This window comes from Sebastes fasciatus, chromosome 18 (assembly GCF_043250625.1).
Source record: "Sebastes fasciatus isolate fSebFas1 chromosome 18, fSebFas1.pri, whole genome shotgun sequence".
Taxonomy (NCBI): domain Eukaryota; kingdom Metazoa; phylum Chordata; class Actinopteri; order Perciformes; family Sebastidae; genus Sebastes; species Sebastes fasciatus.
The window spans coordinates 30,369,094-30,386,593 of record NC_133812.1 but is presented as its reverse complement, the minus strand read 5'-3'; the positions used below and the strand labels follow the sequence as shown (position 1 = coordinate 30,386,593).

At 43.6% G+C, this 17,500-nt stretch overlaps 1 protein-coding gene across 1 annotated transcript in view; it reads right to left on the bottom strand.

Moving 5' to 3' along the window:
* cad (carbamoyl-phosphate synthetase 2, aspartate transcarbamylase, and dihydroorotase) overlaps nucleotides 1–17,500 on the bottom strand; it is an 83,141-nt gene that overhangs the window by 47,746 nt on the left and 17,895 nt on the right. The window contains exons 9-19 of the mRNA XM_074614685.1: nucleotides 15,744–15,886; nucleotides 14,819–14,950; nucleotides 14,487–14,720; nucleotides 14,180–14,401; nucleotides 12,346–12,534; nucleotides 12,139–12,263; nucleotides 10,156–10,289; nucleotides 9,309–9,421; nucleotides 8,678–8,842; nucleotides 7,194–7,279; nucleotides 6,017–6,263 (exon numbers count right to left, since the gene is read on the bottom strand). Coding sequence (XP_074470786.1) covers nucleotides 6,017–6,263; nucleotides 7,194–7,279; nucleotides 8,678–8,842; nucleotides 9,309–9,421; nucleotides 10,156–10,289; nucleotides 12,139–12,263; nucleotides 12,346–12,534; nucleotides 14,180–14,401; nucleotides 14,487–14,720; nucleotides 14,819–14,950; nucleotides 15,744–15,886 — 1,790 coding nt within the window. The remainder of the gene's footprint in view (nucleotides 1–6,016; nucleotides 6,264–7,193; nucleotides 7,280–8,677; nucleotides 8,843–9,308; nucleotides 9,422–10,155; nucleotides 10,290–12,138; nucleotides 12,264–12,345; nucleotides 12,535–14,179; nucleotides 14,402–14,486; nucleotides 14,721–14,818; nucleotides 14,951–15,743; nucleotides 15,887–17,500) is intronic.

Genomic DNA, 17,500 nt, shown 5'->3' with positions numbered 1-17,500 from the left:
GCCAAAGAGTCGTGGATCTGGAGAACGTGTGCACCACCCTGAGCGAGGATAATGCTAGGCTAAAGGCTAAAGTCACCGACCTGGAGAGCCGAAGCAGGCGCCAGAACATCCGGATCCTGGGTCTCCCGGAGTCCATTGAAAGCGGACGCCCCACTGAATTCTTCTCAAATTTGCTGCGCGAGGTGTTCGGTACCGAGACACTGCCATCCCTCCCAGAACTGGACCGGGCCCACCGCTCCCTAGCTGCTAAACCGGCCCCCGGACAGCGACCGCGCCCGGTTATTCTCCGCCTGCACCGGTATCAGGCGAAGGATCTGCTCATCAGAGAGGCACGGCGGAGAGGTAAACTGGAGTTCCGTGGCCAGCCCATCCGTGTTCTGGAGGACTACTGCCCTGAAGTTGTGAACCAGCGGGGGGAATACAGGGACGTGATGGCAGAACTTTATCAACTGGGACAGAAGCCTGCTCTGCTCTACCCAGCCCGGCTCCGGCTGACGCTGTCCAGCGGAGCCAGAAAGTGGATCAGCTCAGTGGACGAGGCACACAAGTACATCAGCAGCCTCCGCAGGTCACCGGAACATTCATAAAGGGACTCTTTAGTAACTATGGACCCCCTGGATGAGAGGTAGCACTGTCTATAGCCCTACCAGTTTACACGTAGTGCTGCATGTTAACTGTCACGTGGGTTTGTTTACATCGGTTCATTTATCCAGACTATACACGTGTTTCTGCGCTGCTCTCTTGTTAGGCTACATATACAGACAGTTGCAAACATTTACAAGCAAACATGACTTTATTGAGCCTGGTTCTATACTGGCTCTCTGGAGCTGTTATCACACATGACAGCTTTGCCCTCTCTGAGTGTGATGCCTTTCAATGAGAATCTGCGCTGGATTTTAAAGGGCCAGTTGAACAGTTAGTTCACATTTCAAACTGGAATTATCATTTTAAAGACTGGTTATTCTACGTTTGTTAGTACTTAAGTGGGTCTTGTCCTGTACCGTTAATTCAACTATTTAGCTATCTGGTATGGCACAAGTGAATCCATGTTTTCTCCCTTTTATTTCTGTCTACTTTGAAATCACAATTCCATATGACTGTTTGATTCCTGCTTCTATGGTTTTGGTGAAATTTTGTTTTTAAATTTGATTTCTGATTTCTGAAACTCGTGCTAGAGCTTCCCAGCTTCCACAGTTCATAAAGTTGATTGTTTAAGCCAAAATATTGTTTAAGAGGTGCTTGTAATCTACTTTTGTATGTATACCGGAGCAGCAGTTAATTTAGTTTAAGACAGGAAGAGTTGTTGTTGTGCAATGTTTGTTCTGAAGAGCTTGCTGCTTTCTTTTTTAGCAGTTTTCTTGGTTGGGGAGGGGGGTGGTGGGAAGGGATATGTCACTGCCAGTAACACCTTAGTAACTTACACAAACCTATTACTGTACACTAGTCACTCCTGGTCTTCACTGACCTGCTACAGCTGTATCTTAAAGCAACCACTTGAATACTGTGCTCACGTCCTAACCTTTTTAGTCAAGCTGCATGGATAGGCACTTAATACTACAGAGCTGGAATGTCAAGGGTTTGAACCACCCCATTAAAAGAAAGAAGGTTTTCTCACACCTCAAACAACTTAAAACAGAAATAGCCTTCCTGCAAGAAACCCATATTCGCAGTTCAGACAGTGGTCGCCTTCTGTCAGGCTGGATGGGGCAGAAATTTCACTCCGCTTTTCAAGCCAAAGCCAGAGGGGTTTCAATCCTTATCAGTCAAAGTATTTCCTTCGAACCACACAATGTGATTGCTGACAGGTTCGGTCGATATGTTATTGTATCTGGGAAATTATATGACACACTGGTAGTGCTTGTGAACGTGTACGCCCCTAACTCAGATGATGTAGGTTTTTTCGAACATTTATTTTCTCTGCTGCCAGACCTCAACACATACTCTCTCATACTTGGTGGTGATTTAAATTGTTGGCTAGACCCAGTTTTAGACCGATCTTCCACTAACCCCAGCACAATAAGTAAATCAGCCTCTTTCATTCAAGCCTTTCTCTCTGACTACGGTGTCTGTGATGTGTGGCGCTCTCTACATCCAAACGATAGGGAATACTCGTTCTTCTCGCACGTCCATCATACATACTCCAGGATTGATTATTTTTTTATCGACAACCAACTAGTCCCGCTGGTTCAGTCCTGCGCCTATCAGAGTATTGTCATTTCAGACCACGCTCCTATTGGTTTGACCATGTCCCTCCCTGGCCTCCCACAGAGGAGCAGGCACTGGCGGTTTAACTCAACCCTACTGTCTGACGATAATTTTGTGAAACATATGGAGAAAGAGATAGCCTTTTTTCTTACTACTAATATATCCCCTGAAACCTCTAGCCTAATTGTATGGGATGCTCTTAAAGCTTATCTTAGGGGGCAGATCATAGCATACACCGCTCAAGTGAAGAGAAAATCCTATAAAGAGCGCTTGGATCTGGCCCACCAAATTGGAGAGATTGACAAACAATATGCTCAGACTCAAAGTCCAGACCTTTATAAAAAACGATTAGAACTCAAAACCAAATTTGACCTGCTTACAACTCACTCAACTGAACACTTGCTTTTAAAAAACAAGGCCAGGTTTTACATATATGGAGACAAATCTGACAAAATGCTAGCCAACCAACTCAAAGGCTTTAAAGCAAAACAAAATATCTCTAAAATCCGAATGTCAAATGGTCACATAACTTCAGATCATTCACAAATTAATGAGACATTCAGGGATTTTTATTCCCAGCTTTACACCTCAGAGTCTCAGGCCGATTGTAATGTAATTCTTGACTTCCTGCACAGTCTAAATATTCCCCAACTTTCTTTGGACTTCAGGAAGAGACTGGAAGAGCCCATATCTCAGGCAGAAATAGCTTTAGCAATTTCCTCAATGCAGTCAGGTAAGAGTCCGGGTCCCGATGGTTTCCCAGCAGAATTTTTTTAAAAGTTCTCCTCGCTACTTTCCCCACAGTTATGTTCAGTCCTATCTGAATCCTGTAGGCAAGGTTCCCTTCCTCAATCATTTACCGAGGCTTGTATCACTCTCATTTCTAAAAAAGGTAAAGACCCAACCGAATGTGCCTCCTACAGGCCTATCTCCCTCTTAAACACAGATGCAAAAATTTTGGCTAAGGTCCTAGCCCGTAGACTGGAGAATGTCATTCCTACAATTATATCCGAAGACCAAACTGGCTTTGTCAGGGGCAGACAATCGTACTTTAACATACGACGACTATTCAATATCATCTACTCTGCCTCTGAGAAAGTCCCTGAGTGTGTTGTGTCTCTCGATGCGGAGAAAGCATTTGACCGCGTTGAATGGAACTACTTATTTGCTGTTCTGGACAAATTTGGTTTCGGCCCGAAATTTACCTCTTGGATTAAGCTACTATATTTGCATCCCTCAGCCTCAATTCGTACTAACTCCCAGCAGTCTAAACCATTCAACTTACATCGTGGAACCCGTCAAGGGTGCCCTCTGAGCCCCATACTTTTTGATTTGGCCATCGAACCGCTTGCCACAGCCTTCCGCAGTTGCAGGGACATATCTGGTATTTGGAGGGGCAGCACAGAGCATAGGGTCTCACTTTATGCTGATGACCTCTTGCTCTTTGTCTCAAACCCGGGTACCTCACTACCCCCCGCTCTGTCGTTGCTCAATCAGTTTGGTCAATTTTCGGGATACAAATTAAATCTCAACAAAAGCGAGCTCTTTCCCATCAATGATGAAGCACGAGCCTTAGACCTCACCAACCTGCCTTTCAAAATTGAAAAAAATAAGTTTTCCTATTTGGGCATCTCAATTACGAAAAAGTACAAAGATTTGTTTAAGGAGAATTTTATTGCTCTGTTAAACCAGATTAAACAAACACTGAAACAGTGGTCACCTCTGTCCATGTCTCTCGTGGGGCGTATCAATTCCATCAAAATGACCATCCTACCCAAATTTCTCTACCTCTTTCAGGCCCTACCACTTTTTATCCCCAGATCTTTTTTCAATCAACTTGATTCAATTATTTCCGCCTATATATGGCAGGGTAAGCGTCCCCGTCTTAACAAGGTTCATCTCCAAAAAACCAAGGCTACTGGTGGTCTGGCACTTCCAAATTTCTGTTTCTATTATTGGGCTGCTAACTTGCGATGTCTTGCGTTTTGGTCTTACTTTTACAATCAGCCCGACTGTCCTTACTGGGTAGCGATGGAACTCCACTCGAACGATAACCTGTCTGTTCTCGCATTGCTTGGATCCTCGCTTCCGCTCCCCTCAATGAAATCTATCGGGAACCCGGTAGTTAAACATTCTTTGAGAATATGGGCTCAATTCAGGAAATACTTTGACTTGGACAGCTTCTCTACTCTAAGCCCCATTGCGTCAAATCATCTTTTCAAACCATCTATTCAGGACCCTGTTTTCCAAGAATGGCACAGGAAAGGTATTGTGCGTTTCAAAGATTTATTTGTAGATAATACTTTGGCATCATTCGAGCAGCTAAGCAAAAAATTCAGTCTTCCTAAGTCCAACTTTTTTAGATATCTACAAGCAAGGCGCTTTGTGCTCTCTCAGTTGTCCGGCTCCTCTGCATCGACAGACACGACAATTGTCAATACGATCCTTTCTTTAAATCCATCACACAAAAGACTTATCTCCACTCTCTATGGCATGATATCAGACTTGAAGCGTGCCCCCATGGACAAGCTCCGAGCAGCATGGGAGGAGGACTTAGGCCTCTCTCTATCACCGGATACGTGGAATTCCATACTGAAGCAGGTTAATTCATCCTCTCTATGTGCTCGTCACTGCTTACTTCAGTTTAAAGTGGTGCATAGGGCTCATATCTCAAAAGCCAAACTGTCTCGCATGTATCCTGAGATTAGTCCCAACTGTGACAAGTGCAAAAGCAGTGAAGCCTCCCTTATTCACATGTACTGGTCATGCCCTAGTCTTACAAACTATTGGACGGAGATCTTTCAAACTTTATCTCAGGTGTTAAACGTCAAATTAGAACCAAACCCTCTGGTTGCTCTGTTCGGGGTCACCGGAAGTGAGACGCAATTAACTGCAGAAAAACGACGTACCTTATCCTTTGTTTCCCTTCTGGCTCGGCGAGCAATCCTGCTCAGGTGGAAGGGCGCTGCCCTTCCCACTCACACACAATGGTTGGCGGACATCATGTCTTGCTTAAAGCTTGAGAAAATCAGATACTCGCTTCAATATTCACATGGGAAATTCCTGAAAGCATGGGGCCCTTTTTTAGATACATTCCAGACACTGTAAATACTTGATTACCAAGTGCAGCTTGATTACATCACACGGTATTCAATCATTCATCGCAGGTCATTGGCGTGACAGTTAGCTTCCCATATGGCGTGCTGGCAGTGACTGGGGAGGGATTGTTTTGTTGTTTGTATAAATCTTTTGTTTTGACTTGTTTATTTGTTGGCATTGGTGCCAGCTGCTAATAATGTATATTAATACCTGTCATTCTTTTTTTGGTTACCGAATAGCGCTGTACCTTTGCTATATACTGCAAAAAACCCCAATAAAAAGATCTTGATTTAAAAAAAAAAAAGAAGATGAGTTTAACAGAAAATGGATTAGGTATAGACATAAGCGCTGTTTAATTGTATTGACAATACTGTAAGTTATCGGAAAATGTTTTAATAAGAAAATAACCCTGTATACGGCATCATCAACTGTAAACTGAACCCCTCGCTGCACTGTTGCAACTTTCCTTGTTATATTTGTGGGGTTAAACAAATATATATATATAAATAATATAATATATATTATATGATAATAATAATATACTGTCTCTTTGGCTCATAATTAATTCAGTGACACACTCGGTCCCCAATCAGCTGATAAAACAGCAGAAAACAACTTTTCTATTTCAGTTATTAATTATATATATATATATATATAAATTTAAATAAAGGAAGCAACAATCTGCAGCATCACGAGATCAGGTGGGACTCACCTTCCTGAGCTCGGTGATGCACCCGACCGCGCACCAATCAAACTCCACGCTGCTGCCGATGCGGTACACGCCGGAGCCGATGACCATGACGTGCTGCTCGGTGAAGCCCAGGTCGTCCTCTGTGCCGTGGTAGGTCAGGTACAGGTAGTTAGTGTAGGCGGGCCATTCGGCCGCCACCGTGTCGATCTGCTTCACTACAGGTAGGATCGACCAATCGTGACGAAGCTTTCTCACCACGAGCTCTGTGCTGCAGGAGGAAAGAAAACAGTCAGTCCTTCTTTCCTCTCGGTCAACAGGTTCTAACACTACTTATTCTATTATTATTCTACCATTATTCTATTATTATTATTCTACTATTAATCTATTATTATTATACTTTTATTTTATTATTATTCTATTATTATTCTACTATTATTCTATTATTCTACTATTATTCTATTATTATTCTATTATTATTCTACTATTATTCTACTAATATTCTACTAATATTCTACTATTATTCTATTATTATTCTACTATTATTCTATTATTATTCTACTATTATTCTACTATTATTCTATTATTATTCTACCATTATTCTATTATTATTCTACTATTATTCTACTAATATTCTACTATTATTCTATTATTATTCTACCATTATTCTATTATTCTACCATTATTCTACCATTATTCTACTATTATTCTACTATTATTCTATTATTATTCTACGATTATTCTACTAATATTCTACTATTATTCTATTATTATTCTACTATTATTCTACCATTATTCTACCATTATTCTATTATTATTCTACCATTATTCTATTATTATTCTACCATTATTCTACTATTATTCTATTATTATTCTACTATTATTCTACTAATATTCTACTATTATTCTATTATTATTATATTATTATTCTACCATTATTCTATTATTATTCTACCATTATTCTATTATTATTCTACCATTATTCTACTATTATTCTATTATTATTCTACTATTATTCTACTAATATTCTACTATTATTCTATTATTATTCTACTATTATTCTACCATTATTCTATTATTATTCTATTATTATTCTATTATTATTCTACCATTATTCTACTATTATTCTATTATTATTCTACTATTATTCTACTATTATTCTACCATTATTCTACCATTATTCTATTATTATTCTACTCACCTCTGGACAGCTTGTGCTATCTGCTTGTCTGAGAAGCCCATCTGCTTGGCCTTCCGTAACACGTGTGGAGGCATGGCGCTCTCATCCTGGTAGGAAGAACCACATTAACAAGAAGTACAGATATTAGGGATGTCAATAATTAACCATTTAACCCTAACCCAGATTAAGCATTTTAACCGATTAACGCTATCGGTTAAAACGGTTAAAAGAAATATTAATAATTAATTAAAAAGCTGAGAAAAACTCGTCACTTGAAAGGGAAAAGCTGGTCCACCTTAAGAGAGTCTGAGCGGAAAAGCTGGTCCACCTTAAGAGAGTCTGAGCGGAAAAGCTGGTCCACCTTAAGAGAGTCTGAGCCGGCGTTACAGATACAGGAAGTCGGCTCTTGGCTAGAGCTCGCTGAGCGGAGGAGCTGGAGCCTCGTAGCATTTATTCACCGACAAATAAACTGTACACACTGCTACACCACCACCACACACTGTCTGCTACACCTACGATCACAGCTATAACACCACATCACATTTACCTGGTTGTACTCTACAGTCATCACGTTTACCTGGTTGTACTCTACAGTCATCATTTACCTGGTTGTACCCTAAAGTCATCACATTTACCTGGTTGTACCCTACAGTCATCACGTTTACCTGGTTGTACTCTACAGTCATCACGTTTACCTGGTTGTACTCTACAGTCATCATTTACCTGGTTGTACCCTACAGTCATCACATTTACCTGGTTGTACCCTACAGTCATCACGTTTACCTGGTTGTACTCTACAGTCATCATTTACCTGGTTGTACTCTACAGTCATCATTTACCTGGTTGTACCCTACAGTCATCATTTACCTGGTTGTACTCTACAGTCATCACATTTACCTGGTTGTACCTTACAGTCATCATTTACCTGGTTGTACCCTAAAGTCATCATTTACCTGGTTGTACCCTACAGTCATCATGTTTACCTGGTTGTACTCTACAGTCATCACATTTACCTGGTTGTACCTTACAGTCATCATTTACCTGGTTGTACCCTAAAGTCATCATTTACCTGGTTGTACCCTACAGTCATCACGTTTACCTGGTTGTACTCTACAGTCATCACGTTTACCTGGTTGTACCTTACAGTCATCATTTACCTGGTTGTACTCTACAGTCATCACATTTACCTGGTTGTACCTTACAGTCATCATTTACCTGGTTGTACCCTAAAGTCATCATTTACCTGGTTGTACTCTACAGTCATCATTTACCTGGTTGTACCCTAAAGTCATCATTTACCTGGTTGTACCCTACAGTCATCACATTTACCTTGTTGTACCCTACAGTCATCACGTTTACCTGGTTGTACTCTACAGTCATCATTTACCTGGTTGTACCCTACAGTCATCACATTTACCTGGTTGTACCTTACAGTCATCATTTACCTGGTTGTACCCTACAGTCATCACGTTTACCTGGTTGTACCCTACAGTCATCACGTTTACCTGGTTGTACGTCTCCAGCAGCCGCTCGTGGTCAGCGATGTTCTTCATCTTGTGCAGGAACCAGCGGTCGATCTTGGTGAGCTCGTACAGCTGGTCCACCGTGTAGCCGGCTCTGAACGCCGACGCCAAAACAAAAATACGCTTATCTGTAGGCGTCTGCAACTCCTGGTGAGCAGAGGGATCACATGTTTTAACCATCGTTGTGCTACTGGAGTTATTTATAGTAATAGTTAATGATAATATTAAGATTAAACACAGACCCAGTAAGACTTGAAAAGTATCCTCTAGTATAGTAGTATAGTATCAGTATCATCCTATAGTAGTATAGTAGTATAGTAGTATAGTATCATCCTATAGTAGTATAGTAGTATAGTATCAGTATCATCCTATAGTAGTATAGTAGTATAGTATCATGCTATAGTAGTATGGTAGTATAGCATCAGTATCATCCCGTAGTAGTATAGTAGTATAGTATCATCCTATAGTAGTATAGTATCAGTATCATCCCGTAGTAGTATAGTATCATCCTATAGTAGTATAGTAGTATCAGTATCATCCTATAGTAGTATAGTAGTATAGTATATCCTGATCACGTAAGGATTACAGATACAACTGCTTCTTCTTGGTTTACCTTGTCAGAGACGGGCTTGATGGTGTGATCAAAGCCAACACAGTTCTCATCCACCATCCTCAGAGCTTTCTGGAAGGCCTCCTCAAAGCTGCGGCCAATAGCCATCACCTCACCTGTCAGGAAGAGTACAGGTGAAGATCTACTTATTGACACTGCTGTTTTGTGCTAATCAGGGGCCAAAGTAGGCCGGTCCGGTCCGGTCCTCCGTACCACGAAAAGATTCAGTGCCTATAGCAGTACCAGGAAGAGAGGACAGCAGCTGCCTGTTAAAACCCCTCAACTACCCGTCACTCACCATCTGCTGACATCAGGTCAACATCGCCTGTACAACGTCAATGATGTCAAGTGTTTCTAGTTTCTTTCTCCACCATACAGGCATTGAATCATGTGTTCAGGGATGATGAAGCTGGGGGGGAACAGTAGCCTAGTAGTACCGGCAACAACTTCAATCTACTGTCACCCCTGGTTGGTGCTACTGTGGTTTAATAGAGAGCAGGGTGAGGTTCAATTCATCTCAATTCAATTTAGTTTTATATAGCGTCAAATCACAACAGAAGTTATCTCAAGACGCTTTATATATAGAGCAGGTCTTAGACCGTACACCATAGTACACCATAGTACACCATAGTTTAGAGACCCAACAAGAGATCCCATCGTTCACATCTCATCATCAAACACGGATTCCTCTTCCAGCACCAACGCGTTTCATCACGTTTCATCACGTTTCATTACGTTTCATTACGTTTCATTACGTTTCATTACGTTTCATCACGTTTCATCACGTTTCATTACGGCAGAAACGTGTTGAAAATGATAATAAATGATAATAAAATTCAGGTTTTCTTACCAACACTCTTCATGGAGCTGCCGATCTGGGTAGAAACCCGGAGGAACTTGCTGAGATCCCAGCGGGGCACCTTCACCACACAGTAGTCCAAACTGGGCTCAAAGTTCGCTGTAGTCGAGTTGGTAACCGAGTTCCTACAGAAAATATAATTATTATTTATATTAATATTAATTTATCCACTTTTCAATACTGAACCACACAATTAAAAAAACAACAGGGCTCCGCAGTGCAACCGTTTTAGTCGCATAAGCGACCAAAAATCTGTCGAGTGTGACTAATGATTTTCATTTTCAGGTCTGTCTCTGTGTACCTGTAACGACCCCGAGACACAACCCCCTAACTTTAACTAACCCTAACCTGTAACGACCCCGAGAAACAACCCCAACCCCTAACCTGTAACGACCCCGAGAAACACCCTAACCCTAACCTGTAACGACCCCGAGAAACAACCCCCTAACTTTAACTAACCCTAACCTGTAACGACCCCGAGAAACAACCCCAACCCCTAACCTTAACCTGTAACGACCCCGAGAAACACCCTAACCCTAACCTGTAACGACCCCGAGAAACAACCCCCTAACTTTAACTAACCCTAACCTGTAACGACCCCGAGAAACAACCCCAACCCCTAACCTTAACCTGTAACGACCCCGAGACACAACCCCCTAACCCCTAACCTTAACCTGTAACGACCCCGAGAAACACCCTAACCCTAACCTGTAACGACCCCGAGAAACAACCCCCTAACTTTAACTAACCCTAACCTGTAACGACCCCGAGAAACAACCCCAACCCCTAACCTTAACCTGTAACGACCCCGAGACACAACCCCCTAACCCCTAACCTGTAACGACCCCGAGAAACAACCCCCTAACCCCTAACCTTAACCTGTAACGACCCCGAGACACAACCCCCTAACCCCTAACCCTAACCTGTAACGACCCCGAGAAACAACCCCCTAACCCCTAACCCTAACCTGTAACGACCCCGAGAAACAACCCCCTAACTTTACCTAACCCTAACCTGTAACGACCCCGAGAAACAACACCCTAACCCCTAACCCTAACCTGTAACGACCCCGAGAAACAACACCCTAACCCCTAACCCTAACCTGTAACGACCCCGAGACACAACCCCAACCCCTAACCTTAACCTGTAACGACCCCGAGAAACAACACCCTAACCCCTAACCCTAACCTGTAACGACCCCGAGAAACAACCCCCTAACTTTACCTAACCCTAACCTGCAACGACCCCGAGAAACACCCTAACCCCTAACCCTAACCTGTAACGACCCCGAGAAACAACACCCTAACCCCTAACCCTAACCTGTAACGACCCCGAGACACAACCCCAACCCCTAACCTTAACCTGTAACGACCCCGAGAAACAACACCCTAACCCCTAACGACCCCGAGAAACAACACCCTAACCCCTAACCCTAACCTGTAACGACCCCGAGAAACAACCCCCTAACTAACCCTAACCTGTAACGACCCCGAGAAACAACCCCAACCCCTAACCTTAACCTGTAACGACCCCGAGAAACAACACCCTAACCCCTAACCCTAACCTGTAACGACCCCGAGAAACAACACCCTAACCCCTAACCCTAACCTGTAACGACCCCGAGACACAACCCCCTAAACCCCTAACCCTAACCTGTAACGACCCCGAGAAACACCCTAACCCTAACCTGTAACGACCCCGAGAAACACCCTAACCCCTAACCCTAACCTGTAACGACCCCGAGACACAACCCCCTAAACCCCTAACCTGTAACGACCCCGAGAAACACCCTAACCCTAACCTGTAACGACCCCGAGAAACAAAATAATAATAATAATAATAATATATAATACCTGCCAGATATGAACTCACTTCTACAGAGCTCAGTCATAAACTGTAATAAATATGAATACTAATCAGCTCTACTCAGAGAGTCTGGTTGTTTTCATGTTTTCCTTAAAGTGAGAAACGTACTTGAGTTGTGGCAGCGGGATCCCCAGACCCAGTTTAGCCGCTACGTATGCCAGAGGATAACCTGTCGCCTTACTTGCCAACGCCGAGCTCCTCGACAGACGGGCATTCACCTCGATGATGTAGTACTGCAATCAATCAATCAATCAATCAATCAATCAATCCACACAGAGGTGTGTACTTGTGTAAAGTCAGATAGATCCTGTGTACCTGCTCAGACTCGGGGTTCAGAGCGTACTGGATGTTGCACTCTCCTACGATGCCGAGGTGCCTGATGACCTTGATGGCCGTGTTCCTCAGCATGTTGTATTCGTGGTCGTTAAGCGTCTGACTGGGCGCCACCACGATGGATTCTCCCGTATGGATGCCCAGAGGGTCGATGTTCTCCATGTTACACACCTGAAGTCTCAAGTAGACGGCCAGGTATCATTAGACATCCAATAGTTCACAGTCATCTATAGGATCTATCAGGTCATCTATAGGATCTATCAGTGGACCTGAGGATAACACCAGGTCATCTATAGGATCTATCAGGTCATCTACAGGATCTATCAGTGGACCTGAGGATAACACCAGGTCATCTATAGGATCTATCAGTAGACCTGAGGATAACACCAGGTCATCTATAGGATCTATCAGTAGACCTGAGGATAACACCAGGTCATCTATAGGATCTATCAGGTCATCTATAGGATCTATCAGTGGACCTGAGGATAACACCAGGTCATCTATAGGATCTATCAGTAGACCTGAGGATAACACCAGGTCATCTATAGGATCTATCAGGTCATCTATAGGATCTATCAGTGGACCTGAGGATAACACCAGGTCATCTATAGGATCTATCAGGTCATCTATAGGATCTATCAGTGGACCTGAGGATAACACCAGGTCATCTATAGGATCTATCAGTAGACCTGAGGATAACACCAGGTCATCTATAGGATCTATCAGGTCATCTATAGGATCTATCAGTGGACCTGAGGATAACACCAGGTCATCTATAGGATCTATCAGTAGACCTGAGGATAACACCAGGTCATCTATAGGATCTATCAGTAGACCTGAGGATAACACCAGGTCATCTATAGGATCTATCAGTAGACCTGAGGATAACACCAGGTCATCTATAGGATCTATCAGTAGACCTGATGATAACACCAGGTCATCTATAGGATCTATAGGTGGACCTGAGGATAACACCAGGTCATCTATAGGATCTATCAGTAGACCTGAGGATAACACCAGGTCATCTATAGGATCTATCAGTAGACCTGATGATAACACCAGGTCATCTATAGGATCTATAGGTGGACCTGAGGATAACACCAGGTCATCTATAGGATCTATCAGTAGACCTGAGGATAACACCAGGTCATCTATAGGATCTATCAGGTCATCTATAGGATCTATCAGTGGACCCGTGGATAACACCAGGTCATCTATAGGATCTATAGGTGGACCTGAGGATAACACCAGGTCATCTATAGGATCTATCAGTAGACCTGAGGATAACACCAGGTCATCTATAGGATCTATCAGGTCATCTATAGGATCTATCAGTGGACCCGTGGATAACACCAGGTCATCTATAGGATCTATAGGTGGACCTGAGGATAACACCAGGTCATCTATAGGATCTATCAGTAGACCTGAGGATAACACCAGGTCATCTTTAGGATCTATCAGTAGACCTGATGATAACACCAGGTCATCTATAGGATCTATAGGTGGACCTGAGGATAACACCAGGTCATCTATAGGATCTATCAGTAGACCTGAGGATAACACCAGGTCATCTATAGGATCTATCAGGTCATCTATAGGATCTATCAGTGGACCCGTGGATAACACCAGGTCATCTATAGGATCTATAGGTGGACCTGAGGATAACACCAGGTCATCTATAGGATCTATCAGGTCATCTATAGGATCTATCAGTGGACCTGAGGATAACACCAGGTCATCTATAGGATCTATAGGTGGACCTGAGGATAACACCAGGTCATCTATAGGATCTATCAGTATGTATGTATGTACTCACAGTGATACAGTTGTCGTAGGCATCACGGACCACCTCGTACTCGATCTCCTTCCAGCCTTTCAGGGATTTGTCCACCAGGACCTGGGAGGTGTGAGCGAAGGCTGACGTCACCAGAGTGGTCAGCTCCTCTCCGTTGTTGGCAAAGCCCGAGCCCAGACCGCCGAGAGCGAACGCTGCACGGACCAGAACCGGGTAGCCTAGACGCTCTGCAGCTGCCACCGCCTATAGAGACAAACATTCAGACATTCAGATATAAAGAGAAGCAGGCAGGTGGATGACGGAGGAACGGAGATGAACATCTCCTCACCTGCTCCACGGACAGCGCCGCTTCACTGGGAGCAACATGTTCGTTGATCTCTTCCATCTTCTCCACAAAGACCTTCCTGTCCTCGGTCATCTCGATGGAGGCCACCGGCGTTCCCAGAACCTTCACTTTATACTTCTCCAGGACGCCCAGCTTGGTCAGCTCCACGCCGCAGTTCAGAGCGGTCTGACCGCCGAAGGTCAGCAGCACGCCATCTGGACGTTCATTCTTTATAACCTGAGAGCATTTATACACATGGAAACAATCACTGGAAGAACCCGGAAGAAGTCAACGACACCTTTTAGTGCTCGGTACCGACTACAGTCAATCCACACCTGAGTGACGTACTCCGCCGTGATAGGCAGGAAGTAGACTTTGTCAGCCAGGCCCTTGGAGGTCTGGACGGTGGCGATGTTGGGGTTGATCAGCACAGTCTGGATATTCTCTTCCTTCAGAGCCTTAATCGCCTGAAAACAGATCCTAACATGAGCTAGAATAACGGCCTCATGGGCGACTGCAGAGCTGAGGAAGGAAACATTCACATCCTGTGGTAACCCTGATGATCCTCCCTTAGACTAAAGGATAACCTTTAACCCTGATGACCCTCCCTCAGACTAAAGGATAACCTTTAACCCTGATGATCCTCACAGACTAAAGGATAACCTTTAACCCTGATGATCCTCCCTCAGACTAAAGGATAACCTTTAACCCTGATGATCCTCCCTCAGACTAAAGGATAACCTTTAACCCTGATGACCCTCCCTCAGACTAAAGGATAACCTTTAACCCTGATGACCCTCCCTCACAGACTAAAGGATAACCTTTAACCCTGATGATCCTCCCTCAGACTAAAGGATAACCTTTAACCCTGATGACCCTCCCTCACAGACTAAAGGATAACCTTTAACCCTGATGATCCTCCCTCAGACTAAAGGATAACCTTTAACCCTGATGATCCTCCCTCAGACTAAAGGATAACCTTTAACCCTGATGATCCTCCCTCACAGACTAAAGGATAACCTTTAACCCTGATGATCCTCCCTCAGACTAAAGGATAACCTTTAACCCTGATGACCCTCCCTCAGACTAAAGGATAACCTTTAACCCTGATGACCCTCCCTCACAGACTAAAGGATAACCTTTAACCCTGATGATCCTCCCTCACAGACTAAAGGATAACCTTTAACCCTCACAGACTAATGACTGACCCTTAAATCACTTTAATATCAGGTGTCATCAGAAGGTGATCTCTGAACAGACCTGGGAGCCGGAGTAGTCAAACTCTCCAGCCTGGCCGATGGACAGTCCTCCAGAGCCCAGGATGAGGACCTTCCTGGGTCGAACCACCTCTTCAGGCTTCGGGGAACCCGGGTAGGTGAGGTGGTCCATGAGGCGCCGCTTCACTGCAAACAAAATCACACATCATCATCACCATCATCATCACCATCATCACCATCATCACCATCACCACCATCATCACCACCATCATCACCACCATCATCATCATCATCATCATCATCATCACCACAATCATCATCACCACAATCATCATCACCACCATCATCATCACCAACATCATCACCATCATCACCATCACCACCATCATCATCACCACCATCATCATCACCATCATCATCATCATCACCATCATCACCACCACCATCACCAACATCATCATCACCACCACCATCACCAACATCATCATCACCATCATCACCATCACCACCATCATCATCATCATCATCACCACCACCACCACCATCACAACATCATCATCATCATCATCATCACCACCATCATCATCATCATCATCATCACCACCAACATCATCACCACCATCATCATCATCACCATCATCACCACCATCATCACCAACATCATCATCATCATCATCATCACCATCATCATCACCACCATCACCAACATCATCATCATCATCACCATCATCATCATCACCAACATCATCATCATCATCATCATCACCACCACCATCACCATCATCACCATCATCACCATCATCATCATCATCATCATCATCACCACCATCACCAACATCATCATCATCATCACCATCATCATCATCACCAACATCATCATCATCATCATCATCACCACCACCATCACCATCATCACCATCATCACCATCACCACCACCATCATCATCATCACCACAATCATCATCACCACAATCATCATCACCACCATCATCATCACCAACATCATCACCATCATCACCATCACCACCATCATCATCATCATCACCACCATCATCATCACCACCACCATCACCAACATCATCATCACCACCACCATCACCAACATCATCATCACCACCACCATCACCAACATCATCATCACCAACATCATCACCATCATCACCATCACCAACATCATCATCACCAACATCATCACCATCATCACCATCACCACCATCATCATCATCATCATCATCATCATCATCACCACCACCATCACCATCACCACCACCATCATCATCATCATCACCATCATCATCATCATCATCACCATCATCATCATCATCACCATCATCATCACCACCACCATCACCAACATCATCATCACCACCACCATCACAACATCATCATCATCATCATCATCACCACCATCATCATCATCATCATCATCATCATCACCACCATCATCATCATCACCACCAACATCATCATCATCATCATCACCATCATCACCACCATCATCATCATCATCATCATCATCATCATCACCATCATCATCACCACCATCACCAACATCATCATCATCATCACCATCATCATCACCACCATCATCACCAACATCATCATCATCATCATCACCACCACCATCATCATCACCATCACCACCATCATCACCACCACCATCATCATCATCACCATCATCATCATCATCACCATCATCATCATCATCATCACCAACATTATCACCATCATCACCACCATCATCACCAACATCATCATCATCATCACCATCATCACCACCACCATCATCATCATCACCAT